Source organism: Phalangium opilio, unplaced genomic scaffold, assembly GCF_054372755.1.
Source record: "Phalangium opilio isolate 3A_F unplaced genomic scaffold, DU_Popi_V2 ptg000089l_1, whole genome shotgun sequence".
NCBI classification, from domain to species: Eukaryota; Metazoa; Arthropoda; class Arachnida; order Opiliones; family Phalangiidae; genus Phalangium; species Phalangium opilio.
Window position 1 is genome coordinate 7,673,570 of NW_028324194.1, and position 27,024 is coordinate 7,700,593.

At 39.0% G+C, this 27,024-nt stretch overlaps 2 protein-coding genes and 1 pseudogene across 3 annotated transcripts; all 3 read right to left on the reverse strand.

Annotated features, from left to right (window-relative positions):
• Positions 1 to 110: 110 nt before the first annotated feature.
• On the reverse strand, positions 111 to 3,329 carry LOC149647339 (protein Wnt-7b pseudogene; annotated as a pseudogene). Its single transcript, XR_016371765.1, has 2 exons — positions 3,001 to 3,329; positions 111 to 370 (listed from the first exon to the last, which is right to left on the reverse strand). The product of XR_016371765.1 is annotated as a protein Wnt-7b pseudogene (transcript).
• Positions 3,330 to 9,343: 6,014 nt separating this feature from the next.
• LOC149647340 (cytochrome P450 2J5-like) lies at positions 9,344 to 14,547 on the reverse strand. The gene is made up of 7 exons (XM_089849639.1): positions 14,312 to 14,547; positions 14,060 to 14,181; positions 13,444 to 13,861; positions 12,620 to 12,726; positions 12,248 to 12,503; positions 11,578 to 11,768; positions 9,344 to 9,519 (listed from the first exon to the last, which is right to left on the reverse strand). The coding sequence occupies exons 1-7, from the start codon at positions 14,545 to 14,547 to the stop codon at positions 9,344 to 9,346; spliced, it is 1,506 nt and encodes a 501-aa protein (XP_089705765.1).
• Positions 14,548 to 15,462: 915 nt separating this feature from the next.
• Positions 15,463 to 23,729, reverse strand: LOC149647341 (protein Wnt-4-like). The gene is made up of 5 exons (XM_089849640.1): positions 23,501 to 23,729; positions 19,715 to 20,025; positions 19,367 to 19,644; positions 18,455 to 18,759; positions 15,463 to 15,637 (listed from the first exon to the last, which is right to left on the reverse strand). Exons 1-5 carry the CDS (start codon positions 23,578 to 23,580, stop codon positions 15,463 to 15,465), a joined length of 1,149 nt encoding a protein of 382 aa, XP_089705766.1. The 5' UTR covers positions 23,581 to 23,729.
• Between the last annotated feature and the right edge of the window lie 3,295 nt (positions 23,730 to 27,024).

A 27,024-nucleotide genomic window follows, 5' to 3' on the forward strand; every position in this document is an offset into this window, starting at 1 on the left:
CTCCTATCTATGAAACCTTCGTTAAGAAATCTAGCATTACGTCAATTTGAAGTATCATATTCTATGTTATTAAACCACTTATTATTTTTCTATAAAATAATTCGTAACCGTTAATTTAAAAACACGTTTATTTTTAAAAATGATATAAAATATATGAAATATATGAAATGCTTGATATTAATGTATTCTACTGGTTCAATTGCAAGTGCTGATTTCGATCCATCTTTTGCACGTTTTGCATTTGACGTAGCAGCACCAATGGTATTTGCAATGACATCGCTCCAGCTTCTGGACCGTGTGGGTCTTGTAGCCACGACCGCAACACATCGAGTCACAACCGGCGCTACCCGACGAAGAAGCGTTGCAGGACCTGCAACACACCACAATATTATTAGCCCATGATAAAATTTTATATCAATTTGAATCAAATATTTGAATTTGGCAATATTTCCCCAGCGAGCACGTATAAGAAGGAGATCGAAAAACGTAGCTAAATATAACGGCGCAGCCCGATATCTCTCTCAGGCGCATCTACCTTGGCGCAAATCCGAGAAGCTAGACGTCACCTGATCCGTTAAGAATATTGGCCGTAAACCTTTTTCCTCTCTGTTGCACCGATTGCGCATGTACGGAGCTGTGATACCGATCGAGTCACAGCTCGGTACCGGTTTTGAAAGGGGAGTTTCCCAAACGCAGTGTTGCAACATACTAAGAATGGCGTACACATGAAAACGGGACTTATGTTCAAAAGCCTCTACTTTTGGTTCAAATTAATATTTTGGGCTAAAATTTGGGCTTTCACCATCAATTAGTTGCAAGTAACATGGTCGCTCGAATCGGTGTGGAATGACCCGAATTTGTTCTGAAATTTTTAAACTTTTTCTCAGTTTGGTCTTGATATTTTATTTTCAGATCAACTCTTAGTATTTAGGGCCTGACAAAGGCTTAACTTTGTGCAGAGTAACAAACTAATTAGAACAGAGGCTACGCGGCCATTTTTAAATAGAAAAATTAAAATCCAAAAAAAAAATTCAATGTGCAGTTCAGCATTCGCTCACTAGATGGCACTTAAAATAATAACAAACATTTAAAAAATGGGAGGAAACCTCGTACATCACACGTATATTTCTCCGCAACAAGAACATGTGTCATGTATTTATTATCATTGCAACTTCGAGAACTTTTGGAAACACAAATAATGCTTAATTTTCCTGATACAGGAAAGTGTCCGGTCTCTCTGGTTAAACCGTAATCTAGCCTCGCATTTGTAATTCACGCAAAAGCAAAGCGAATTTTCAAATATCTTCATTTCGAGAATAATGAATAGCTACAACAGTAAAATATCCCGTATCGTTCTCCTTCCGAAATGCTGATTAAATAACTTCCATTAACCAAGTGATATTATATAGGTTTATCATAAGTTTATAAGTGATATGTTCCATAAGTATGACGCTACCTATACTTCGTAATGCTCCATAATTACAGCTCGAGCTAGTTGAAGAACGACTAGCGAGAAATGAAGTCCTACACTCGATGGTTAATTTTGAAGAACTTCCATCTAGTCCTATTTAACCTTTGACCGCGCCTCACCAGGCGTCTCTTTACCCTGAATCAATGACCTACCTCAATCACTTCACGACAAGCTCCAGTTTTTAACCAGTGACAAACTTATGGTGAATATATCTTATGAACTTATGGTTTATTAATAACCGTTTGAACGGAATCATATTTTTTAAAACCAACTTATTTATATAATATTTTTACCGGCCTATTATCTTATAGTATATACCGATGGTATAGGTAATGTAGGAAGTGAAAGGCTTGGTGTATGTGGGGAGGGGACCACCCATGGCGCTAATTTGTAGGGCCGTATCTAGACTGCAGGCGGCGCTACGGACCACCCTGATTGCTCAGCTCGCGTGTTAAAGATGCTTAAAACGGTAATTGCCTTTTAATTCCGACCCCCCCCCCCCTTTATAGAAGCCGACCGGTCGTCAGACACCTAGGATGCCGCCAGTCTTCGTTCTTACATCTCATTTAGTTCAGGAGTTTTGGAAAAATTGTTATAGTCACCACATTGAGTAATATTTGGGTTTTAAAATAATGTAGAGAAATACTACAATGGTAAATTTTTAAAGGGAAGTTGAAAGGAAAGTAAAATGATTTTTTATCGACTCATCTACTAATTATAAGACTAATCTGCATAGTGAAACTTCCGGGAATTACCTCCGGATCATTTTAAAATCAAATTAGTTTGAGATTTCATAGTTCATTTGAAAATTGCGTAACGCCGTGTGACCTTTGTCTTCTCGTGATTGGTCAAAGGAACATATTTCAATTTTTAAAATAATCGATGAAATCTCAAACGAACTTTCTAGTTCTCTTGTTTTAATTTCTCTGTTTAGTAGGTTACTAGTGCTTTTCAGAAGGTAACCGTTAAATGTGTACGTCAACGTGTAGAGTCTTTGATATTTTTTCACTTAAAATCACGAAGTTTATCTATTACTTGAATTCGTAGGAGTTATTAAGCATTATTTGAAAATGAAAAAACACAATTATGTTTTCTCGCGCCAAACTTGAAGGATTTTATGTGTTTTGGTTCACGTTCACGTTTAGATTCTTACAATTTCCATCTAGAAGTAGAGAGTAATGGAGAGGTAACCCCCCCATACCTATAACGTTGCCTCTGTACCCCCACTTACGGAACGGCACCGAATTCCTCCCAGAATCCTCAGCCTTTAGGTAGGTAGGGTCCTACACGAAATCGTAAGTGACGCCCCCTCTGTCTTAAAAATGGAAGCTAGTTCTCGTACAAATACAATGGCGCTACACGGCAGCACTTAGCAATCGCCTAACGAAGGGTAGGGTCGTGCCCGAGGTACACTGGACTGGGAGAGTTACGGTACCGTAGGTCGCTCCGTCATCATTTCCAATCCATCTGACCTCATTTATCCCTGTTGTGTTTCATCTAGTTTGCCTTTGATTTTATGTTGAAATTACCTGGCGGATGTTCCAAATGATCCGAATTCGGGGTCCCTGTAGCAGTAGTCGGGTGACTTGGCGTTGAAGACGAGTTGGTCTTGAGGCAACTGCGTCTTCAGTTGGACGTTGACGGGGACTAGTTTGTGTGGGAGGGCGCTCGCGCTCTCCGAAGCTAAAGCCACTTCAATGGCTGACTGGTACTTGCGCTCCAGGCGCTCGCCAATCTCCGCCAGAGGTGGTAGAGCACGCCAACATGTCTTGACGTTACAGGAGCCCGAGACACCGTGGTATTTGCATTGCGTACTCAGACTGTCTTGGAGAATCTGAAAGCACGAAACAGTATTCATATATATTGAACTCCTGAGACTGATGCTATTCTGTTATTAATTCCAAGTGTTTTTATAATACTTCCGGGGAAGTATAAGGTTCAAATTTAGAAATTGGTCATCTGCATGAGACTCCGAGACAGTGCCGGATTAACAATGTTGGGGTCCCCTTGGCACTAGGCGTTCGGGGGCCCACTGCGATATGACAGCTGAGAGCTTAGGGATGACCATCGTGGGCCCCTAGGCACGTGTCAAAAGTGCCTAGTGGATAATTTGGCACTGCCCCAAGAAAAATGTCTAAAATCTCTAAAACCTCGAAATATATCGATCACGCCTTGCTGGCGCTTGATCGCTACGCTTTATCAAACGATATATGGAAAGTATTAGAATTGTTGAGCCGCTCTTGGTTGCTTTAGTCCTTTTGGATTCGCTCATTTTATATAGAAAAGTCTAAGCATGGATAAAGAATGCGCGTGCGAAAATTTGTTTTCACGCTATAGGATCGGCAACTCCCTATCTCGAACGACAGCTTATTCTGTATATACTCTATTACAACATCGGTTGTCAGCACGCGCAAACTAGTTGTCTATGTAATCTAGCCTTGCGCGTGCTGACAAGAGACAAAAAACTTCAGGATCTTCAGGATTTAAAATCGTTTAAAATATCCCGAAGTTTTTTTTTCACCGAAGGTTTTCGCAATTGCGCTTTTTCCTTACTATTATAATGGAAACGAATCGTATATATACCCCAAAATTTCAAGAAAGCGGGAAGAGGGGTACCCTTCACTTTAAACGTCAATATTAGCAAAGTTTGAGAAGATAATAGGTATAACTTTATTTTAAACGATTTAACTATTATTAATGTTAATTATTGAAGATTAAAATAATTAAAAATAATTATATTTATTTAAATATTAAAGATAAACCTCTCGTGCAAAGAGAGAGATTATCATTGCCTCCTATATCTACCAAGGCCCGTGCATGCGATATATTTCCTTCATTGCCTCCTATATCTATCAAGGCCCGTGCATTGTGATATATTTCATTCATTGCCTCCTATATCTATCAAGGCACGTGCATTGTGATATATTTCATTCATTGCCTCCTATATCTACCAAGGCCCGTGCATTGCGATATATTTTTCAAAACAACAACAAAAATGGGAAACCCCAACTCAGAAACATAATAACGTTTTCATTGGATACTTAAGTTTATATAATCTTCTTGACACGGAGAGGTAATATTTTGGTTTTCCCAACTTGTTTTTTCTAACACATCTAAACCGTAGATTGAACATTAATATTACACCATAAGTTCATAAGATATGTTCTATAAGTTTGTCGCTGGTTAGAAACTGGAGCTTGTCGTGAAGTGACGTAGTTCATAGATTCGAGGTAAAGCGACGCCTGGTGAGGCGCTGCTGTCAAATTTGGGCTTAGTAATGCAGACTAAATAGGAAGATAGAAGTCCTGAGCTTGTCATGAAGGGACATAGGTGAAACGTCATAGATTCTGGTAAGGCGTTGTCAAAGGCTTAGTACAGACTATGTTATGATATTATATAGTCTAGTAAAGAAGCCTATTAATTCTAGTTATTAGTTCCGATCGCAGCGCCACCTGAGATCTATTATTACAACCTGTTAAAGGTCAGGTAAAATAGACAACGAAATGTTTTCGTTTAAATTTACTCTGATTTTTACATGGAAACTCTTGTAAATGTTAATCATATTTTCGCAGTTTTATATCAATACTATTTAATTAAAATATGCAAGAGATTAATGTGAGTAAGCCTTGCTTAAGCAAACTAATAACCAGATGTCTCGATCACGTGACTTACCAGAACTAGAACCCTAAAACTCCGGTTTTCTTTAAATGCTTAAATTTCCACTCCTCTCTGTGAATTCTCTTTCAATTTCTACTCCTATTCCAAACCCTCCTTTTTTTGTTGAAGTTAGTGAAGACACGTATTGCAGACGCCTGGATATTTTTGTGTCATTATTAATGGAAAACACACATTGGGGCTTGTGCCCCATTTAGTTCGACGACACTGTTACAACCCCTTCTGTCTACCTCCTAGTTCTATTTATATCAAATATAACGAGGCGATGACCCACTTCCGACACACTTCGACTACAGTTCAAATAATGAATGCTTTTGATAAGAATATCGGTTTTAAGTATGGGCCGAAGTGACATAATATCAATAAGTCTCTATCAACTTCGCAAAAACTAAACACATTTGAAGGGTAGGAGTGGCTAGTATCAGACATTGCACGTATCAGTACGCTTGGCTCGATGTCCAAAAGTCCGCCATCAGAGATGTAATAATTAATGTAAAATTGTTATAACGCAAGGAAACAGAGCAGCTAGAACAAAGAGTAAGCTGTAGCCCTATTAGGAAATATTATTGAACGTAAAGTTCGCGTACCATAAAATTATAACTTAAAAGAGCGGCCTTTTTCTAAATATAAAAGGAAAAATATTTAAAAAAATTAGAAAATGATCTCTAATTATAAAATAATTGGGATTTGATTTGTCGTACAAACGAGGATTACTGCGCCATCCGCCATTGGTTTTGTGGCGTCTGCTAAATCGAACCACTTAAACCCTACGAGATTGGTTGAATTCTCACAGCCCGAGAGAGGTTATGGGATTGGGTAGAGGTTTGGGCCACCTGACGTCACTAAACCAATTGCGGCACAATAGTCCTCGTTTTAAAAAGTAACGTAGTTCGAACCAGGCTGGGAAATAAGGATATTTTTTAAACTAGTCCTTGGGACCAGTGACCCCTCTAGTCCAAGAAATAATTAACTGGTCTCCGGACTGGTCCCAGCCTTTGTTCTCCAATAGATTTGCAATTAATAAACTGGTCCCGAGGACCAGTAACCCCCACTTTTTGAATTAAAAAACTAGTCCAAGCAATTAATAAACTGGTTTTGGACCAGAGGAAGTGTGCTATTTCCCAGCCTGGTTCGAACTATGCCTAATTTCTATTAAGAGGTTAATTTTTATTTTGTCGCCATCTATGATGGGACAAAATATTACGGACATCCATTTATGAGACATAAAACGGAAAATTAGCTCCGCCTTCGTCGTCGCATTTTTTCGTCTTCCAACCACTAGCATAGCCCACTCGATCACGCTCTCTTTTCCCCGGCTACATATTTTGAAGATGGCACTTTTTAGGCGTATTAACAATATTGGATCATCTTTGTGAACTTTTAGGGTAGCCCTGACTATATTTTTTTTAAGGTTTTAAGCTTAATATCAAACAGACGTTAGTTTATGCTACAAAAAAGTTTGAAGTGGACAATCTCGGATCGTCTTTGTGAAGTTTTAAGGATATCCGAATTTCATATTGGGCTTATGACAATTTTGAGCTAAATGTTAAACGGACATAAATCAGCATTTTTAAAAATTTTGTAAAATTGTCAATTTGGTCCTATTTCTGGAATTCTAAGGTGGCGCCTCGCGTTTCAATAAATGATTGTAAAAAATTGTATTATGTTAATTACAATAAGAATACAAACTTTTAATGATTTACGTTTTTTTATTGAAGTATCATTATAAATAAATGTCTGATTGAGCTAAAGTTGTGGTCCGCTTTATATATGTTTCTGCTTAGTGCAGATTTCGAAAATGTAAAACAAGTTTCTTAACATTCTTATTTAAAATGAAGACTGAAGGAACAGATATTAATCAAAAATGTCTTGATTAGAATCAAGACCTAAAAAGTATCGATAAGACTGAGGTTATCACTTGTCTGAAGGATCAGATATTAATTTTTCTTTTTAATTGAAACTTAAATGCATGCTTAAGAAAAAACAACGTTCCATTACCGTTTTCCGTTGAAATAAATTATTTTACTGGTAATCAATTTCAAAAATTTACTTATCTCGGCTTTTCGACCACAATTCCATTCCCCGAAAACATTTTATCATTACATTAATTAATTTTGGGAGATAACGTGTCAAAATAACCTATAAAACAATAAAAAACTGTAATAGCGGTCTGTTTAGCCATGACAACAACCTTTTAAAAGTTACAAGCACTGTATAAACTTTTCGAGACTAACAGGACCTGAGAAAACTATAGCTTAACCTGCTAGTACGACCAGGGAGAATTGATGTAAACTGCAGTCGAAATTTCATCATGTGCGACCTGCGGCCCTAAAACTATCCCATAGTCCCAGTGTGTGTAAAACATAATTTCTTCGCTGTTATCTTTCAAAATCAATCTTTCTAGGTAGTGCCGCCTAGGACTGTTCACGAGCCGAGCTGAGCGAGCTTTTTGAAAGCTCGGCTCGGCTCAAGTCAAAAAAAAAGGCGGCTCGGCTCTAGCTCGGCTCGGCTCGAAAATGATCGAGCCGAGCCGAGCTGGCTCGATTAATATATACATGTTTAAAAAATTTGCTACTACCAACGTCAACCTTGAGAACGACTATAAATGCCATCCCATGTTTAGGAATGTAGTGGTTCAGTAAAACCCGCTCGGTAAAAAATGCTCAATGTTAGAGACGAGAGATTTTTTTCCCACGCTTTATTTCATGTAAAATTACAACGGAACACTATTGGTGGAGAGAATAAAGACTAAAAAGAAAGCACTATATCAGTGACTCAGCTCGCGAGCCGGCTCGCGAGTCGTAGTGGCTCGATGCCTGTCGGCTCGGCTCGGCTCGACCATAAAAAAGCTCGCTCGTTAATTAATCGAGCCGCAAAAATGGCGGCTCGGCTCGGCTCGAACTCGGCTCGCTCGTCACGAGCCCGAGCTGGCTCGTCACGAGCCCGAGCTGGCTCGAGCTCGTGAACAGTCCTAGTGCCGCCGCCTCCTCACTTGAATTCTTCATGATATATTAAGGTTTGAACGAACAAAATTCTAGATTACTATTTTCACTACCATGTCCCTCTGCTAACTTGAAGCAAACTTTCCTCTCTTTTTGCTGCTCATTACCGGTGCCATTCCCTTGACTTTCTGTTCGTTATAACTACTATCATGAGTTTATTTATTTCAAACCAAAATATAAAAAATGGATTCTTTTCCTTTCGTGCTACTTAGAATTTACAAATGTATTTAACGTTGTGCCGTGCCATATCAAATAGTCTCTAACCATTGTTAGAAACTAGAGAGATAAATTGGGCAGTAACACTGATCATGCCCTGAACTATGAGAAAGAACAATACGACGATTCACTAAAGTACACTTGATATTACATCATTTTGAAAAACCGCGAGTAAAAATCATACTGTCGCTATTGAATTTGGCGCCATTTGTTTTAGAATAATTAAAATGTTCCACTGCGAAGCGTGCCGGTCACGAAAGGGGATGTAACGTCTTTAGAAACCTTTTAAAACGCAAAACCATACACGTACTCTCCCAAAAGTAATTAATGTAATGATAAAATGTTTTCGGGGAATGGAATTGTGGTCGAAAAGCCGAGATAAGTAAATTTTTGAAATTGATTACCAGTAAAATAATTTATTTCAACGGAAAACGGTAATGGAACGTTGTTTTTTCTTAAGCATGCATTTAAGTTTCAATTAAAAAGAAAAATTAATATCTGATCCTTCAGACAAGTGATAACCTCAGTCTTATCGATACTTTTTAGGTCTTGATTCTAATCAAGACATTTTTGATTAATATGTTGTTTGGTACAATGTTACTGTATATAAGTAAGGCATTAATTATACAGTGCCTAAATATAGTTTTTGAAATAATTATCCTTTGCTATTATATCAATATGGAGTTCATTATACATTGCTAAAATACATTAGAAAGCGCGACAAAATTGTAAGGGTTTCCCTCGGAACCTCTTGTTTAATATTTTTTCCTTTTGTATTTAGGAAAAGGTCGTTCTTTTAAGGTATAATGTTATGCTACCTGAACCTTTCTTTCAATTAAACATGCTTTATTGAAGAAGAACTATTTCGGCTATTTGCACAAAACTATTAAATTATTATTTCTAAATTTGTCGATTTGAGGAGTGTGTGTATTTATTGAGGTTTTTAAGAACTGAGTAGCGCAACTTGTTGTTTCTTAATTCAGTCTCTGGATTTAAAGACAAAGGAGGCGTTGTTTAGTCTAGCTGACAAGTGAAAGCTGACGCTGGTGTCAACTCCCTTCTCCGGAGGCAAGATTTCGAAGGATTGAACGATGGCAGCAAAGTATAAGAAGACGCTCATCTTGGTAAATGTCTCCCCGGGACACTTGCGTTTACCTGAAATATAACACATTCGATGATTGGACGCGTACGACTCTGACCAAGGAGAATTTGAGAGAGGGGAGACTCGGAGTCAGACAAAATGCACAAAGTAGTCCGTCGATCCTAAAACGGTACTGTGTCGTTCCCCGGTTACCAAGAGACCGTACATTCTCGCGCATGCGTTCAAGCCTCATGAGATTGTTTATAATTTTGAATATCCCTCGTTTCCAACAACGCGCACCTTTGCCAATACACCCTTTCGACGGGAAAGGGGGGGAAGGCAACCCTTAGTATCGGGAGATACAAGGGGGTAGGCAACTTTAGTATCTGGAGATACAAGGGGGTAGGCAACTTTAGTATCGGGAGATACAAGGGGGTAGGCAACCTTAGTATCGGGAGATACAAGGGGGTAGGCAACCCTTAGTATCGGGAGATACAAGGGGGTTGGCAACCCTTAGTATCGGGAGATACAAGGGGGTAGGCAACCCTTAGTATCGGGAGATACAAGGGGGTAGGCAACCCTTAGTATCGGGAGATACAAGGGGGTAGGCAACCCTTAGTATCGGGAGATACAAGGGGGTAGGCAACCCTTAGTATCGGGAGATACAAGGGGGTAGGCAACTTTAGTATCGGGAGATACAAGGGGGTAGGCAACTTTAGTATCGGGAGATACAAGGGGGTAGGCAACCTTAGTATCGGGAGATACAAGGGGGTAGGCAACCCTTAGTATCGGGAGATACAAGGGGGTAGGCAACCCTTAGTATCGGGAGATACAAGGGGGTAGGCAACCCTTAGTATCGGGAGATACAAGGGGGTAGGCAACCCTTAGTATCGGGAGATACAAGGGGGTAGGCAACCCTTAGTATCGGGAGATACAAGGGGGTAGGCAACCCTTAGTATCGGGAGATACAAGGGGGTAGGCAACCCTTAGTATCGGGAGATACAAGGGGGTAGGCAATCCTTAGTATCGGGAGATACAAGGGGGTAGGCAATCCTTAGTATCGGGAGATACAAGGGGGTAGGCAACCCTTAGTATCGGGAGATACAAGGGGGTAGGCAACTTTAGTATCGGGAGATACAAGGGGGTAGGCAACTTTAGTATCGGGAGATACAAGGGGGTAGGCAACTTTAGTATCGGGAGATACAAGGGGGTAGGCAACCTTAGTATCGGGAGATACAAGGGGGTAGGCAACCCTTATTATCGGGAGATACAAGGGGGTAGGCAACCCTTAGTATCGGGAGATACAAGGGGGTAGGCAACCCTTAGTATCGGGAGATACAAGGGGGTAGGCAACCCTTAGTATCGGGAGATACAAGGGGGTAGGCAACCCTTAGTATCGGGAGATACAAGGGGGTAGGCAACCCTTAGTATCGGGAGATACAAGGGGGTAGGCAATCCTTAGTATCGGGAGATACAAGGGGGTAGGCAATCCTTAGTATCGGGAGATACAAGGGGGTAGGCAACCCTTAGTATCGGGAGATACAAGGGGGTAGGCAACTTTAGTATCGGGAGATACAAGGGGGTAGGCAACTTTAGTATCGGGAGATACAAGGGGGTAGGCAACCTTAGTATCGGGAGATACAAGGGGGTAGGCAACCCTTAGTATCGGGAGATACAAGGGGGTAGGCAACCCTTAGTATCGGGAGATACAAGGGGGTAGGCAACCCTTAGTATCGGGAGATACAAGGGGGTAGGCAACCCTTAGTATCGGGAGATACAAGGGGGTAGGCAACCCTTAGTATCGGGAGATACAAGGGGGTAGGCAACCCTTAGTATCGGGAGATACAAGGGGGTAGGCAACCCTTAGTATCGGGAGATACAAGGGGGTAGGCAACCCTTATTATCGGGAGATACAAGGGGGGTTGCTCCAGTGCCGTGTTTGCGCACTCTCAGATCCAAAACGCCTACAGCGCAGGCGCTAAAAAGCGAGATGGAAGGCAGAGAGAAACATATCTTATAAACTTATGATGTTACCAATGTTCATTCTCCCTGTTTGACCAAAAATTACAAAAGGGCGCTAGCATCCAAAGCAAAATCGGATAGCACAGGCTTATGGTAAAATTATATGTTACCTTTAGCAAAGGTCATAACATTGCGAACGACGTCGTTGAGTAATTTTCCATCTTCGCTCAGGAAACGTTCTGGTCGGAATCGTTCAGGGTCCCCCCAAATCTTAGGGTCCATGTGAACCGAATACAAAACCATGACAACACCCGTTCCTTTGGGTACATCGTAGCCACCCAGCTTATCGTCTTCTAAGACACTGCAATTACGTTCAGACGCTTCATGAGATTTGTAAGGACTACACTGGCACTATTTTGTTACGGGGTGTTATGCTAGAGCTAGCTACCGGGAATACAATGGAGCATGGCAGATAATTTGACAAATTATCTGCCATGCTCCATGCAAAAAGGCTTTAAGCACAAATTAGATTTGTGCTTAAAGCCTTTTTGCCTAAAGATTATAAGCGAGGGGATAGATCTAAAACAAGTTTAGTATTGTGCATCAGAAAGAGAAGAATCACTATCTCCTGAATCTAGCACCCACATCTCCCAATTGAGCTCAACCCTTGTTTTCATGAGGGCGAGATTAGTAGCGATTTGCGAACGCGCAAAATGTGTCAGTTTGGACAGGCCAAAAGAGGGGAAATTTATAAAGAGACTGAAAAGTTAGCGCAGGATACTGTCCACTTTATCTCTGCGTTGTGTTTAAAACTTCTAATGAAGAACTGTGTATAATTACTATCGTGCTTCGTTAACTGGAAGAAAATTGGTATATCTCAAGACCTCCCAGAACACGGCTAGCGTATACGGCATTTGGTTGCTATCACTCCATTCTGGTACACTCTTATTGCCGAGGACGTTCGAAATCTCCTCGTAGACCTTCTTCTGGACATCCGGGTATTGGACCATTTTGAGTAGCATAAATTCTAAGGTCGTAGGAGTCCCTTGCGTTCCCGCAGTCGTTAAATTGACTGCGTCAGCCAACAAAGCCTGTCCTGCAGATGAAAAAATCAAGCCGGTTAATTTCATACTAAAAGGAATCGTTTCAGGGAAGCATCTGATAACTTCCCCTCAGAAACGTTTCATCTTTATCAGAACACGAGTTTATTACTTGAATGTGACTTCATATGATCTTTCTTCGTTTGTTGGAGGCACATGTTAATGAAATCATTCTTGGTGCTGAATGCAGGGTCATTCTCGTGCTGAGAAATTTCATGACTGCAATAGAAGCAGTAAAAGTCAATTATAAAGTGTCCTTGTATTTATTGCTATAACTATTTATTTTAACTATAACTTTCCCCATTTGGGAACAGTTTCCACTACAATATCACCCGCCTGAAATACCCGAGGAAATAGGGCAAAATATGGAAAACCACAGAAAAGAACTGCATTCTCCCATCTATTTCTCAAATTTTGTGTCAAAGCCCCCGACAAGGAGGCAGAAAAGCAAATGATGCTGTTATCACATTTAAAAGTGCTAACGCAGGTTCGTAAGATATGTTCCATAAGTTTGTCACTAGTTACTGAGAGCTTGTCATGAATTGAGTGTGGTTGGCCTAGTGAGGCGCTGTCAAAGGCTTAGTACAAACTAAATAGGAAGATGGGGATCCTGTAAAATTAACCGAGTGTAGCCAATTCTCACTTGTCGTCCTCGAACTATCCGGAGCTAGCATTACGAAGTATAGGTAGTGTTATACTTACGGAACATATCTTTAAAACTTATGGTGCTAAGCCATGACGCCCAACGGTTCATAATCTAATTTTAATTAGTAGAGTGAAATTTGCCATGCATTATGATAATTCAAGCTACTCCCTCAAAATTCAAGCAGACAATTTGAGAACATTGCTACCCTATGATTGCTATTAACTTTGTGGATTACTGTTCGTATGGTTCTTAATTTATTCCTTGTAAGTTAATAAAATCTGTGTACTGACTTGAAGAATTTTGCGACTTTAAGTATACTTTGCAAGCAAGTTTTGCTTTTCGTATTGAATAAGAATGCAATGGGTTTAGAGATGGGGCAAAGGTACATGACGTAAAGAGTCTTAGCGTAGACCTCAGAACCCCATTGATATCCGTCGATGTCTCGCGCTAATTCTGTTCCCTCGTCCAGAGTGTTGTCCGTCACCGTCTTGTACATTGTACTATTCATTTCGTGAGCTATGATATTCCGGACTTGAAACACCTGACCTTCGTATCTCCTTAGTTTTTCGACGAAACCGGACACCGTGTCAGATAGACTCTTGGCCGAGATGCTGGATCCCTCCATCTTGCCCAATCCAAGTTCCCTCAGGACCCGCAATATTAACCGGCGTTGTTCTTTCCATTTGGGTCCGTTTAACTCAGTTGTGCCTGAGATGGAATAATTTTAAGAAAACCATCACAGTGACAAGACACCAGGAATACATTGATTTCTTCTTCTACTTCTGAAGAAACCAATATAGAATGGTGTAACAGAAACGAGATTCTTAGAATATAAGGTATATTCTAAGAACCGCGGAGTGAGCCAAAAATGAAAAAGAATATCCTTCTGTGAAACTTATCGCTTACCTGGTGTATGGGGAACAAAGGATGTGTTTGGAGGTCTTCCCAGGAAACTATCCTTGCTGAATGCTTGTTGAATCAAGTCTATGTCGTTGAGAACGATGAACAACTTGTCCCCTAAGTAGAAACTGAAATGAAATGTATCTCCAGTAAGTTGGTTGCGCTAAGTATTAAGAACTCCTTTATTGTTATCTTTTGATTGAACACCTACTAAGCGTAGGTTCACGTTTTACCTTTTCGGTCTATGGTACCACCTACCTGAAAATGTTTCCGTACTTCTTGGCCAGCTCGATATAGTACAGATGTCTGTCTTTCATCAAAAAGGGCAAATGTCCCACGATTGGCAAACTGAATGGACCCGGAGGCAAATTGTACCTTGAGTAATGGAACCGTTTACGAAGAATAGAAGCCAAAAGTAGGCTGATGGCGATGACCAACGCCAGTTGGACATAAGATCCCAACTCGAACGAAACGAGCTTGAAAAGTAGCTCCATCATCAATGGACGTATTTCTTGGAAATGAGACGAAACAAATGGATGGAAACTCTTCAGATTCACTGTATGTCAATGACCTGATGCCCATTTTACTTCCTTTATCGATAGCACCGTCTTGGATAATACTCAAATTACAATATTTTATTCATTTTTATCTTGAATATTAATTTGTTATCGTAGTGTGTGGTTAAAATTTGATTATATTATAAAAATTTCGTATTGAAAATAAATGATAGTAATAAGAATATCACTTCCCATTTAGTTAATCATAAGTACATACAATGTTTCATAAGTTGGTCACTGTTTACTATAAGTCAATTGGTTACAAACTGGAAATTGTCATGAAGTGACGTATGTCATAGATTCTCGTAAAACAACGCCCGGTGAGGTGCTGTACCGAATGTTTGCTTCCATGTTTTCAAAAAGGGGTTTTGCATGGAACGGTACTGCAAATTCATACTAAAAACCATGCCTTTCAATTTATAACTATGTCGTCCTCGCCTCTCATGATATCAAGTGGTTGTTGGAAAAATTTTTACTATAAGAACACACTTTCTTTTACGTCTTACAACAATTAATAACATAAAAGATACGTAACTTTGTGATGTGTAATGGGAATTTATTGAATTAATTCAATTGTTCAATGAGAAGTTATGCTGAAAACATAAAAATAGTTCTTGAGGAGCCGAAACTTGCTAAGGTTCCTGTTTTAAAGCAAAACTCCTATCTATGAAACCTTCGTTAAGAAATCTAGCATTACGTCAATTTGAAGTATCATATTCTATGTTATTAAACCACTTATTATTTTTCTATAAAATAATTCGTAACCGTTAATTTAAAAACACGTTTATTTTTAAAAATTATATAAAATATATGAAATATATGAAATGCTTGATATTAATGTATTCTACTGGTTCAATTGCAAGTGCTGATTTCGATCCATCTTTTGCATGTTTTGCATTTGACGTAGCAGCACCAATGGTATTTGCAATGACATCGCTCCAGCTTCTGGACCGTGTGCGTCTTGTAGCCACGACCGCAACACATCGAGTCACAACCGGCGCTACCCGACGAAGAAGCGTTGCAGGACCTGCAACACACCACAATGTTATTAGCCCATGATAAAATTTTATATCAATTTGAATCAAATATTTGAATTTGGCAATATTTCCCCAGTGAGCACTTATAAGAAGGAGAGTCGAAAAACGTAGGTATAAATATAACGGCGCAGCCTGATATCTCTCTCTGGCGCATCTACCTTGGCGCACAGCCGAGAAGCTAGATGTCACCTGATCCGTCAAGAATATTGGCCGTAAGAAATGTTTTCTCCTGCGCACCGATTGCGCATGTGCTGAGCTGTGATACCGATCGAGTCACAGCTCGGTACCGGTTTTGAAAGGGGAGTTTCCCAAACGCAGTGTTGCAACATACTAAGAATGGCGTACACATGAAAACGGGACTTATGTTCAAAAGCCTCTACTTTTGGTTCAAATTAATATTTTGGGCTAAAATTTGGGCTTTCACCATCAATTAGTTGCAAGTAACATGGTCGCTCGAATCGGTGTGGAATGACCCGAATTTGTTCTGAAATTTTTAAACTTTTTCTCAGTTTGGTCTTGATATTTTATTTTCAGATCAACTCTTAGTATTTAGGGCCTGACAAAGGCTTAACTTTGTGCAGAGTAACAAACTAATTAGAACAGAGGCTACGCGGCCATTTTTAAATAGAAAAATTAAAATCCAAAAAAAAAATTCAATGTGCAGTTCAGCATTCGCTCACTAGATGGCACTTAAAATAATAACAAACATTTAAAAAATGGGAGGAAACCTCGTACATCACACGTATATTTCTCCGCAACAAGAACATGTGTCATGTATTTATTATCATTGCAACTTCGAGAACTTTTGGAAACACAAATAATGCTTAATTTTCCTGATACAGGAAAGTGTCCGGTCCCTCTGGTTAAACCGTAATCTAGCCTCGCATTTGTAATTCACGCAAAAGCAAAGCGAATTTTCAAATATCTTCATTTCGAGAATAATGAATAGCTACAACAGTAAAAATCCCGTATCGTTCTCTTTCCGAAATTCTGATTAAATAACTTCCTTTAATACTGTGAGACAATATAGGTTTATCATAAGTTTATAAGATACGATACATAAGTATGACGCTACCTATACTTCGTAATGCAAGAGACTTACAGCTCGAGCTAGTTCGAGAACGACCGAAGCGAGAATTGAAGTCCAACACTCGGTGGTTAATTTTGCAGGACTTCCATCTATCCTATAGGGAGAGGGCAAACCCATTCTTGCCACGTCATAGGCTTATATCTCTTACCTCGATTCCATCCCCCTAACAGGGGAATTTCAGTATCGCGCCTACAAACGCTCCCCTAAGTAGAGGTATAAAATGACGTCGGATGTTCTTTCCCTCCCTGACAAACGCCCTCTCCCTATATAGTCTGCATTACTAGGCCTTTGACAGCAGCGCCTCAGCAGGCGTCTCTTAACCTCGAATCAATGACCTACCTCAATCCCTTCATGACAAGCTCCAGTTTGTAACCAGTGACAAACTTATAATGAACATATCTTATGAACTTATGGTTTATTAATAACCGTTTGAACGAAATCATATTTTTAAAAACCAACTTATTTATATAATATTTTTACCGGCCTATTATCTTATAGTATATACCGATGGTTTGGTAATGTAGGAAGTGAAAGGCTTGGTGTATGTGGGGAGGGGACCACCCATGGCGCTAATTTGTAGGGCCGTATCTAGACTGCAGGCGGCGCTACGGACCACCCTGATTGCTCAGCTCGCGTGTTAAAGATGCTTAAAACGGTAATTGCCTTTTAATTCCACCGCCCCCCCCCCTTTATAGAAGCCGACCTGACGTCAGACACCTAGGATGCCGCCAGTCTTCGTTCTTACATCTCTTTTAGTTCAAGAGTTTTGGAAAAATTGTTATAGTCACCACATTGAGTATTATTAGGGTTTTAAAATAATGTAGAGAAATACTACAATGGTAAATTTTTAAAGGGAAGTTGAAAGGAAAGTAAAATGATTTTTTATCGATTCATCTACTAATTATAAGACTAATCTGCATAGTGAAAATCCGAGAATTACCTCCGGACTATTTTAAAACTCAAATTATTTTAAGATTTCATAGGTTATTTGAAATTTGCACATCCTACTAATCGCGTAACGCCCTGTCTTCTCGTGATTGGTCGGAGGGACAAATTTCAAATAATCTATGAAATTTCAAACCAACTTTCTATAGTCTTCTTGCTTTAATTTCTCTGTTTAGTTGGTTACTAGCCTAGTGTTTTTCAGAAGGTAACCTTTAAATGTGTACGACAACGTGTAGAGTATTTGATATTTTTTCACTTAAAATCACGAAGTTTAAATATTACTTGAAATCGTAGGAGTTATTAAACATTATTTGAAAATGAAAAAACACAAATAAGTTTTCTAGCGCCAAACTTGGAAGGATTTTTGTGTTTTGGTTCACGTTCACGTTTAGATTCTTACAATTTCCATCTAGAAGTAGAGAGTAATGGAGTGGTAACCCCCCCCCCTATACTTGTAACGTTACCTCTGTACCCCTACCTTCGGCACCGTATTCCTCCCAGCATCCTCAGCGTTTAGGTAGGGTCGAGCAGTACAGGATCGTAAAAAACACCCCCTCTGTCTTAAAAATGGAAGCTATTTCTCGTAAAAATACAATGGCGCTACGCGGCAGCACTTAACAATCGCCTACCGAAGGGTAGGGTCGTGCGCGAGGTACTCTGGGAGAATTAAGGTGCATGCCACAGGTCGCCTATCATCATTTCCAATCCATCTGACCTCATTTATTCCTGTTCTGTTTCATCTAGTTTGCCTTTGATTTTATGTTGAATTTACCTGGCGTATGTTCCAAATGATCCGAATTCGGGGTCCTTGTAGCAGTAGTCGGGTGACTTGGCGTTGAAGACGAGTTGGTCTTGAGGCAATTGCGTCTTCAGTTGGACGTTGACGGGGACTAGTTTGTGTGGGAGGGCGCTCGCGCTCTCCGAAGCTAAAGCCACTTCAATGGCGGACTGGTACTTGCGCTCCAGGCGCTCGCCAATCTCCGCCAGAGGTGGTAGAGCACGCCAACATGTCTTGACGTTACAGGAGCCCGAGACACCGTGGCATTTACATTGCGTACTCAGGCTGTCTTGGAGAATCTGAAATCACGAAACAATATTCATATATATTGAACTACTGAGACTGATGTTATTCAGTTTTTAATTCCAAGTGTTTTTATAATACTTCCGGGGAAGTATAAAGTTCAAATTTGGAAATTGGTCCTCTGCATGAGACTCCGAGACAGTGCCGGATTAACAATGTTGGGGTCCCCTTGGCACTAGGCGTTCGGGGTCCCACTGCGATATGACAACTGAGAGCTTAAGGATGACCATCGTGGGCCCCTAGGCACGTGTCAAAAGTGCCTAGTGGATAATTTGGCACTGCCCCAAGAAAAATGTCTAAAATCTCTAAAACCTCGAAATATATCGATCACGCCTTACTGGCGCTTGATCACTATACGCTTTATCAAACGATATATGGAGAGTATTAGAATTGTTGAGGCGTTCTTGGTTGTTTTTGTCCTTTTGAATTCGGCTCATTTAATATTCAATACTTTTGGTTCAAAAATCGCCATATATGTGAAAAGTCGTCTGCTCTCACGTCTGAACGTACCGACGTGACCGTAACGAAATTAACATGGCGACCGACGGGAATGTAAGATTTTACAGTAGTCTAAATGGGCCTTTGGATTTAAAGGGTGCTCACTTTTCTTCCGGCTTTGTTGTTGTGCCTGTTGACCATTGAAAGAACCTGGTTACGGTTTCCTTTGGTCTTGAAAGGCGAGTCCGCGAAGTTGCGAGCAAAGCGTGTTCCCCACTCGAGGTTATCGTTGCAACCTCCCCACTTGAAGGCACCCACGGGCGGCTGCTTGGTGACGCGACCACAACCGCACGCCAGTAGCCATCCTCCGCTGCAAGCCACTGCGGTTTCGCGGGCTAAAGCGGCCGAAGACAAACTGTACGCGAACGACTGCTCTCGGGTTCCTAGAACGATTTTTCAATATAAAGTCAATCGTGTTATAAAATTAAAAAGGCAATATTATTGGCGACATACCCGAGGCGAGGTCTTTGGCAAATTTGGGTGCGTGGTTTAAATTTGTGCAATTCCATCTTCGGTTTCGGAAGCGATGTTGGCAGACGCGCAAAGTGGCCAAGGCAGCAATGGCGACGAAGGGCATGACCTCCCGATGTTTGTGACACAGTTTAACTTGTCTCCCTTTCAAGTATCCCTCTTTTCTGGCCGCCCCGCATCCCAAACCACCCTGAACTCCTTTGGAATCATGTCCATCTGCGGAGGCTTGAACGTTTTTGACCGGTTGATTCAATGTGGAATTCCCCGAGATGTTCTTGACACGCCAGAGGCCTCTGAAATGTTTAAATAAAAAAACAAATTAAAGCAGTGTTTCTCAAATGCTGTGTTGTGACAGATTAGTGTGGTCGTGAGATTTCAGAAATTAGTCACAATGTTTTTAAGATTAAAGTTTAAACTTAGAGTCTAAACATCGTAGACCAAGTTCACTTAATATCTAGTTTATTATGCAGAAGTTATAAGATGCCTAAGTATTCGCGCGCCATAGTCCCAGTCCCCCTTTCAAAATACAATGGGGGACGTAAAAGGAGGTCGGGCTATTTCACCTCTCTTCAGTCGGAAAATACGTAATTTTCGTCATCATTCGCGTCGCGCTGACGTGAGTTTTCAAGAACCAACGAGATGCGGGTTGTAATATAGAGGCGGCGGGGATTAACTTCGGACAGGCTACGTTTGGACTGGAGATAAAGCTAGAAATGTGGCGAATTATACCTTCTCCCTAGTAAACGAGTTATCACTTCTAGATATTATCGAACGGGAATTTTGTTAACTAGAAGGCAGGGTGTTACGCGATTGGTCGGAGGTGCTATTTTAAAATTATCCATGAAATCCATGATAACTGAATTGAATTTTAAAATCATTCGGAGGTATTTCCTGGATGTTTCACTATGAAGATTGGTCTTATAAATATTACTTAGTGGTAGAATAGATAAAAAATCACTTTATTTTCCTTATATTCACCCTCCCTTTAAGTAAGTTTCGCCTAAAGGTGACAATACAGTATTGTATGATATTGGGGCGCTTAATAAGGCGAAAGCGTTTATTTTAGCTGGAAGATACGACTTCCTTTTAGCGAGTGAGCGTGAAAAACGAAAGATGGAATTCTTATTGCACCAGGGACGCGATTTATTTCTGCTCCTCGCCTTCAAAGCAAACAAATTTAGGGCCAATCACCAAAAATGGAACATTCTTGACAAAACAACGACCACTTCAACATTGTCGAGCCGCCGTGGCGTCGGACACTCACTCCAAAATTGGAACTGAATAATACCTAATCAATACGAAATTTTAAAAAAAGTACTTTTCAAAGTGTATAAATTTAACATTGATGGAGTCTTTATAATTTAAAACTTTCCCTGCTTGGAATACATACATCTAATAGGAATAAATGCGTAACCATTTTCTTAATGCATCTAGCCGGAATAATTACGTACGACGAATTCCGTGTAGGCTCACACGTTGTTACCAGACGTTAACTAGTCCTCCAGATCAGTGACTCCTGGTGTCTTAAATATTAAACTGGTCCCGGGACCAGTGACCATTTCCCTAATTATTTTTCTACTGGTCCCATGATTCGGGGAGGTCTCTATACTAGGACTCGAGGAGTGTATACAAAAATGCACAACTGGACTCCTGCAGTCGAAATTTATGTTAAAATTAAATTAATTAAACTGGTCCCCCATATCAATTTATAGTAAAAGTAGGAATTAATAAACTAGTTATTGGGACCAGTGACTCTTACGTCTTGAGTAAGAAACTGGTTTTTGACCAGTAAACCAGTCTTAATTAAAAGTTTATTTACAAACTAAACTAAAACTAATATTTATTTTGGGAGTTTTCGGACCACGGTCCTTTTTCAGCTAATTAAATTTTAATCTAGATTCAACTTTTAATTTTAATGAGTTCCATGAAGTAGCAGTTCCTCATTTAAATAAATTAAAGTTATAATTAAAGCACCATGGATCCAAAATTTAATATCAACGATCACAATTATGAGACTTAACGGATAGTGAGTACACAAGCCCGTCCCACAAAATCCGCGTCCAAATTTAAATGGGATATATGGGGGTCTCAATGATTCTAATTAGCTTAGTTCTACAAAAATTTCATTTCAAGAAATTTCACTAAGAATCATTTTCTCTAATATTTTCCTTAATTCTTTGATTCAAAGCGATTTTCCCGATACATCAATGAGTTCTTCACTTTTAAGACTCTTATTAAATATCCTGTTCACCCGCACTTGACGAATAGCTAAAGTTGACTCATATTAGCATAAAACGCCCGTTCACACTTGGTTAATATCCACTATCATAAGTTTATAAGATATGTTTCATAAGTATGACACTAAAAATACTTCCTAATGCTACAGCTCGAGCTAGTTCGAGAACGACGGAAGTGAGAATTGAAGTCCTACACAACGTGGTTAACTTTGCAGGACTTCCATCTTCCTATTTAGTATTTAGTCTGCATTACTAAGCCTTTGACAGCGCCTGACCAGGCGTAGCTTTACTTCGAATCTATGACTACGTCTCTTCATGAGAAGCTCTCGATAACCAGTAAAAAACTTATGGAACATATCTTATGAACTTATGCTCTTATTTGAATGAGGTGTACAGGCATGGAAGATTGGGAAGTATGAAATGGGGTCTATGGATACAGTTAACTCCCGATGTAACACAGTGTTTCAAAAAGGTATCCCTTTGCAGATAAAGATTACTTTATTATTAATAAGTTTTAATTATTTTCTCGATTTCAAACATAAATCATAAACATCCGCCGAACTGAATACTTTTGGAATTCAGACAACTTTATTTTGAACTATTTCTATTCGAAATTACTGGGCAATATTTCAAGTTCCTTTTCAAAATCCCCGACTATTTAACTTCCTTTTCAAAAAAAATAATATTTCAAGTTCCTTTTCAAAATACCCGACTATTCAAATTTCTTTAAAAATATCCAAAATTTCAAATTCAATTTGCAAAATCCCCTGACTTTCCAAATTCAATTTTCAAAATCCCCTGACTTTCCAAATTCAATTTTCAAAATCCCCTGACTTTCCAAATTCAATTTTCATAATCCCCTGACTTTCCAAATTCAATGTTCAAAATCCCCTGACTTTCCAAATTCAATGTTCAAAATCCCCTGACTTTCCAAATTCATTTTCAAAATCCCCTGACTTTCCAAATTCATTTTCAAAATCCCCTGACTTTCCAAATTCAATTTTCAATATCCCCGATATTTCAAATTCAATTTTCAATATCCCCGATATTTCAAATTAAGTTTTCAATATCCCCGAAATTTCAAATTCAATTTTCTAAATCCCCGAAATTTCAAATTCAATTTTCTAAATCCCCGACATTTCAAATTCAATTTTCTAAATCCCCGACATTTCAAATTCAATTTTCTAAATCCCCGACATTTCAAATTCAATTTTCTAAATCCCCGACATTTCAAATTCAATTTTCAAAATCCCCGAAACTTCAAATTCAATTTTCTAAATCCCCGACATTTCAAATTCAATTTTCTAAATCCCCGACATTTCAAATTCAATTTTCTAAATCCCCGACATTTCAAATTCAATTTTCAAAATCCCCGACTATTCAAATTCAACTTTCAAAATCCCCGACTATTCAAATTCAACTTTCAAAATCCCCGACTATTCAAATTCAACTTTCAAAATCCCCACTATTCAAATTCAATTTTCAAAATCCCCCACTAATTGAAAACAAATTAAAAACGAAACTGACTTACATCCATTGAATGGCACTCAATGTTGGCGCTACCAACAAAATGAAAAAACTTATAGTCACAAATGTTTTAAACAAACGCATTGTAATTAAAACTGCTCATAAATTCCAGAGATGCATTATGGGACACTGAAAGGTTAAAAACTCCATCCGATGAGTTGAGTTCAGCTCGAGTGTCCGATTGTACAGTACTCGAGTAGGCTAAGTTACATCCTTGCACAAGAAGAAGAGATTTCAAATAGCGGCCCGATGGTGATTTTTTTTGGGGGGGGGGGGAAGAATACACCTTTGGGCGGTCGACAAAAGCGTGAATGGGACCACCTTCTATCCACCCCTCAAAGTCGAGGTGTCGGACATTTCAGTTTACCTTAATAATAGGGAAATGGTTTTCTACATGCCTTTACTTTTTGAAGTTTTTGCTTAAAAAAAAGAATTTACTAAATATTGCCAAAATAATTAACCAAGTTTAAAATGTTTGTTAACTCAAGTGGAATGGAATTTAATTTAAAATCACTATTTCCAATACACTAAAAAGTTATTTCTGTCGTTCAAATTGGACCGAATTTTGCATAGACCCGTATTTATGTCAACTTTTGTGACTAATAGAGACGATGCTTAAAATAAAAAAAAAAATACTAATTATTGCCAAAATAATTAACCAAGTTTAAAATTTTTGTTAATTCAAATGGGTTTTAATTTAAAATCACTAATTCGAAAAGACTTATTTCTGTTGTTCAAATAGGACCGAATTTTGTGTAGACCCGTATTTTTGTCAACTTTTGTGACTAATCGAAATAATTTTGGTCTAATTTTGATTTATTTTAGTAATGAAGTCGCTAATTAACTTTAATTATTGACTTGATTATTTAATTAAGTCCGATTGTGTAAAATAATTTCGGTGAACTAATGGAGTTAAAACGTCTACACAAAAATTGGTCCTATTTGAAGGTTAGAAAGATAATATGTATTGGAATTAAATAAAAATAAATTGTTAATTGCATTTAAAGTAATATCAAATGAAACCGGAGAAACTGCTACTCCTTGTCTTCATTTTCTATGATGTGATTGGCTACAAAACAATTAGGTCCTCTTATCATGAACAACTAATTTAATTACCGCTCCCCCACCGATATTAACATTAGGATTCTCCGTTGAATTAATAAAGATCATCCGTCTTTAATAGCTGTCATCAGATGTTGTATATTTGAATTAAAGCGCCATTTTATGGCGGGAAAGGAAGGTTAGGTACTACATCAGAGCCATCTAGAGTTGAAGTTGATTAATAAAGTAAATATTGTCAATCACTTCTAAAAGCTGTAGAAAACGCTTTGCAGTGATGCAAGTTTTAGCTCTGAACTTAAAAATAATTATTATTTATAAATGTTTGATTAAAAATTTAAAGTATATTCTTTTAAATAGATGGCGCTAGCTTGTGGGAAAAAAAATTAAGGGATAAGTTTGCCAATCTTTAAGCTTGGACTTGGAGGGAGATTTGATACTGGAGTCGAAAAGTTGGGCTCTTTAATAATCCCAGCATGGGTATAATTGAGTGTAGGCTAGCCACCTCTCGGTGGAAATAATTAACTAATTTAGTCACGTGTAAATATTAGTTGTTGTTCCCATAACCAGGTGGCGCTTAAAGCTTATTCTCATCCTTAAACCAGGGTACTCTAAGTAAATTTTTACGGTCATACATGGAAAGGGCTCTCTTGAATTAACGGCATAGAATAACCACTCCGGTATAAACAACCTTTCTCCAAGCTTTGACCAAAATAATCTGATGAAACTTTTAATTCTTAATATAATAAAATGGAGTATTTTTATGGAAACGTTTTATAATTCACGAAACGTTCTTTCTAGCAAGCTCTAATTAAATATTAATATACATTATAACAGATGGGAAGCGGTACTATCTAGCCACCCTCCCTTTGTTCAGGAGCCCAAGTGACTAATGCTCCATAATAGTGTTGGTCAAGCCTTGTTTTATTGATTTTTTGGGGTGTTTTTCAGACATAACCAATACTCCGGTGGCTTTTAGCTATAGCAAAACACGACTAGTAACAACATAGAGGATATACAATAGAGGAGTAGACAGTTGCTGTATTCAGTTCTCGTTCAGTTTTTGAAGCTACTTCCAGTTCCGGCGGCACTCGTTTTCTTGGCAGACACGTGCTGTTACCTTTGTCTAATTATCACCCTTAAATTTAAGGAATCATAACTTGAAAACAATGGCTCAGTCGGTAAAATGTCATAGAACATTTTCGACTCAAAATCGCTCAAAGAACATCCCCCTTAATTTATGGTAGTCATTCCAAAACACCCTGAGCAGTAAAATACCGTTTACATTTCTGTAAATAAATAAAGCATAAGTTTATAAGCTACGTTCCTTCCATAAGTATGACACTTCCTATACTTCGTAACGCTAGAGACATAAGCCACGTCCACACTTGATACTTTGAAACCATTTTCAACCGTTTTGGGAAGGTCGAATCTTTTTTTCAAAATAATTATTGCATTTTCTCCAAAACAATTCCTATGATTAACAGACAAATTTTGCCATTTTGACCTTTCAAAACTTGCTGAAAAGTGTCAAGTGTGAACAAGGCTTAACAGCTCGAGATAACTAGTTCGAGGGAGAACGACGGAAGCGAGAATTGAAGTCCTACACTCGGTGGTGGTTAATTTTGCAGGACTTCCATCTTAATTGCTATTTAGTCTGCATTACTAAGCCTTTGACAGCAGCGCCTCACCAGGCGTATGCCGCTTTACCTGAATCTATGACCTACGGTTTCAAAGTGTCAAGTGTGAACATCGCTTAACATCTCGAGATAACTAGTTCGAGAACGACGGAAGCGAGAATTGCAGACTACACTCGGTGGTTAATTTTGCAGTTCATCAAGCCTTATTTAGTCTGCATTACTAAGCCTTTGACAGCAGCCTCGAATCTAAGACCTACCTCACTCACTTCATGACAAGCTCCAGTTTCTAAGTTACCAGAATTTACAAACTTATAGTGAACATATCTTATGAACTTATGATATGGCTACAAATTAAATAGGTCGACCTGCACGTTACGTTACGCTACTTGGTTTATATTATGTTGTAGAATTATTGATAATTATCAAAGTTTATTTTACAAATCTACGATCTTTTATATAAGAAAGTTTTATTAGCGAATTCGAATTCTTTCTTCCCCCTCGAGAAAACCGAACTAGATTTCTTTAGCTTCGGGTAATAGGTCAACAAATTTCATTGCCATTTAAAAATACATGTAGAGAATTTCATTTTCACCATCATGAGCAGCAGTTTAGCCGCATCCAAAGAATTTTAGCTTCTCTAAAATGAACATAAACCGAACCGAATCCGAGGGGTTAAACACAGTATCACTCTCGGAGTTTTTGTATACCCAATCAAGAAGTGATATCTAGTTTATTATAGGGAGAAGGTATAAGATGCCTAAGTACTAAGAGAGCCATAGTCCCAGTCCCCCTTTCAAATTACAAGGGGGACGTAAAAGGAGGCCGCCGG

Coding starts and splice junctions, on each gene's coding strand:
- LOC149647340 (XM_089849639.1), bottom strand. CDS start 14,547: ATGGAGCTACTTTTCAAGCTCGTTTCGTTCGAGTTGGGATCTTATGTC. Junction 14,182..14,311: donor AAGTACGGAAACATTTTCAG/GTAGGTGGTACC, acceptor ATTTCATTTCAG/TTTCTACTTAGGGGACAAGT. Junction 11,769..12,247: donor CCAGTTAACGAAGCACGATA/GTAATTATACAC, acceptor ACGTAATTGCAG/TGTCTTAGAAGACGATAAGC.
- LOC149647341 (XM_089849640.1), bottom strand. CDS start 23,580: ATGCGTTTGTTTAAAACATTTGTGACTATAAGTTTTTTCATTTTGTTG. Junction 19,645..19,714: donor TGCCAAAGACCTCGCCTCGG/GTATGTCGCCAA, acceptor AAATCGTTCTAG/GAACCCGAGAGCAGTCGTTC. Junction 15,638..18,454: donor TCATTTGGAACATACGCCAG/GTAAATTCAACA, acceptor GGTGTGTTGCAG/GTCCTGCAACGCTTCTTCGT.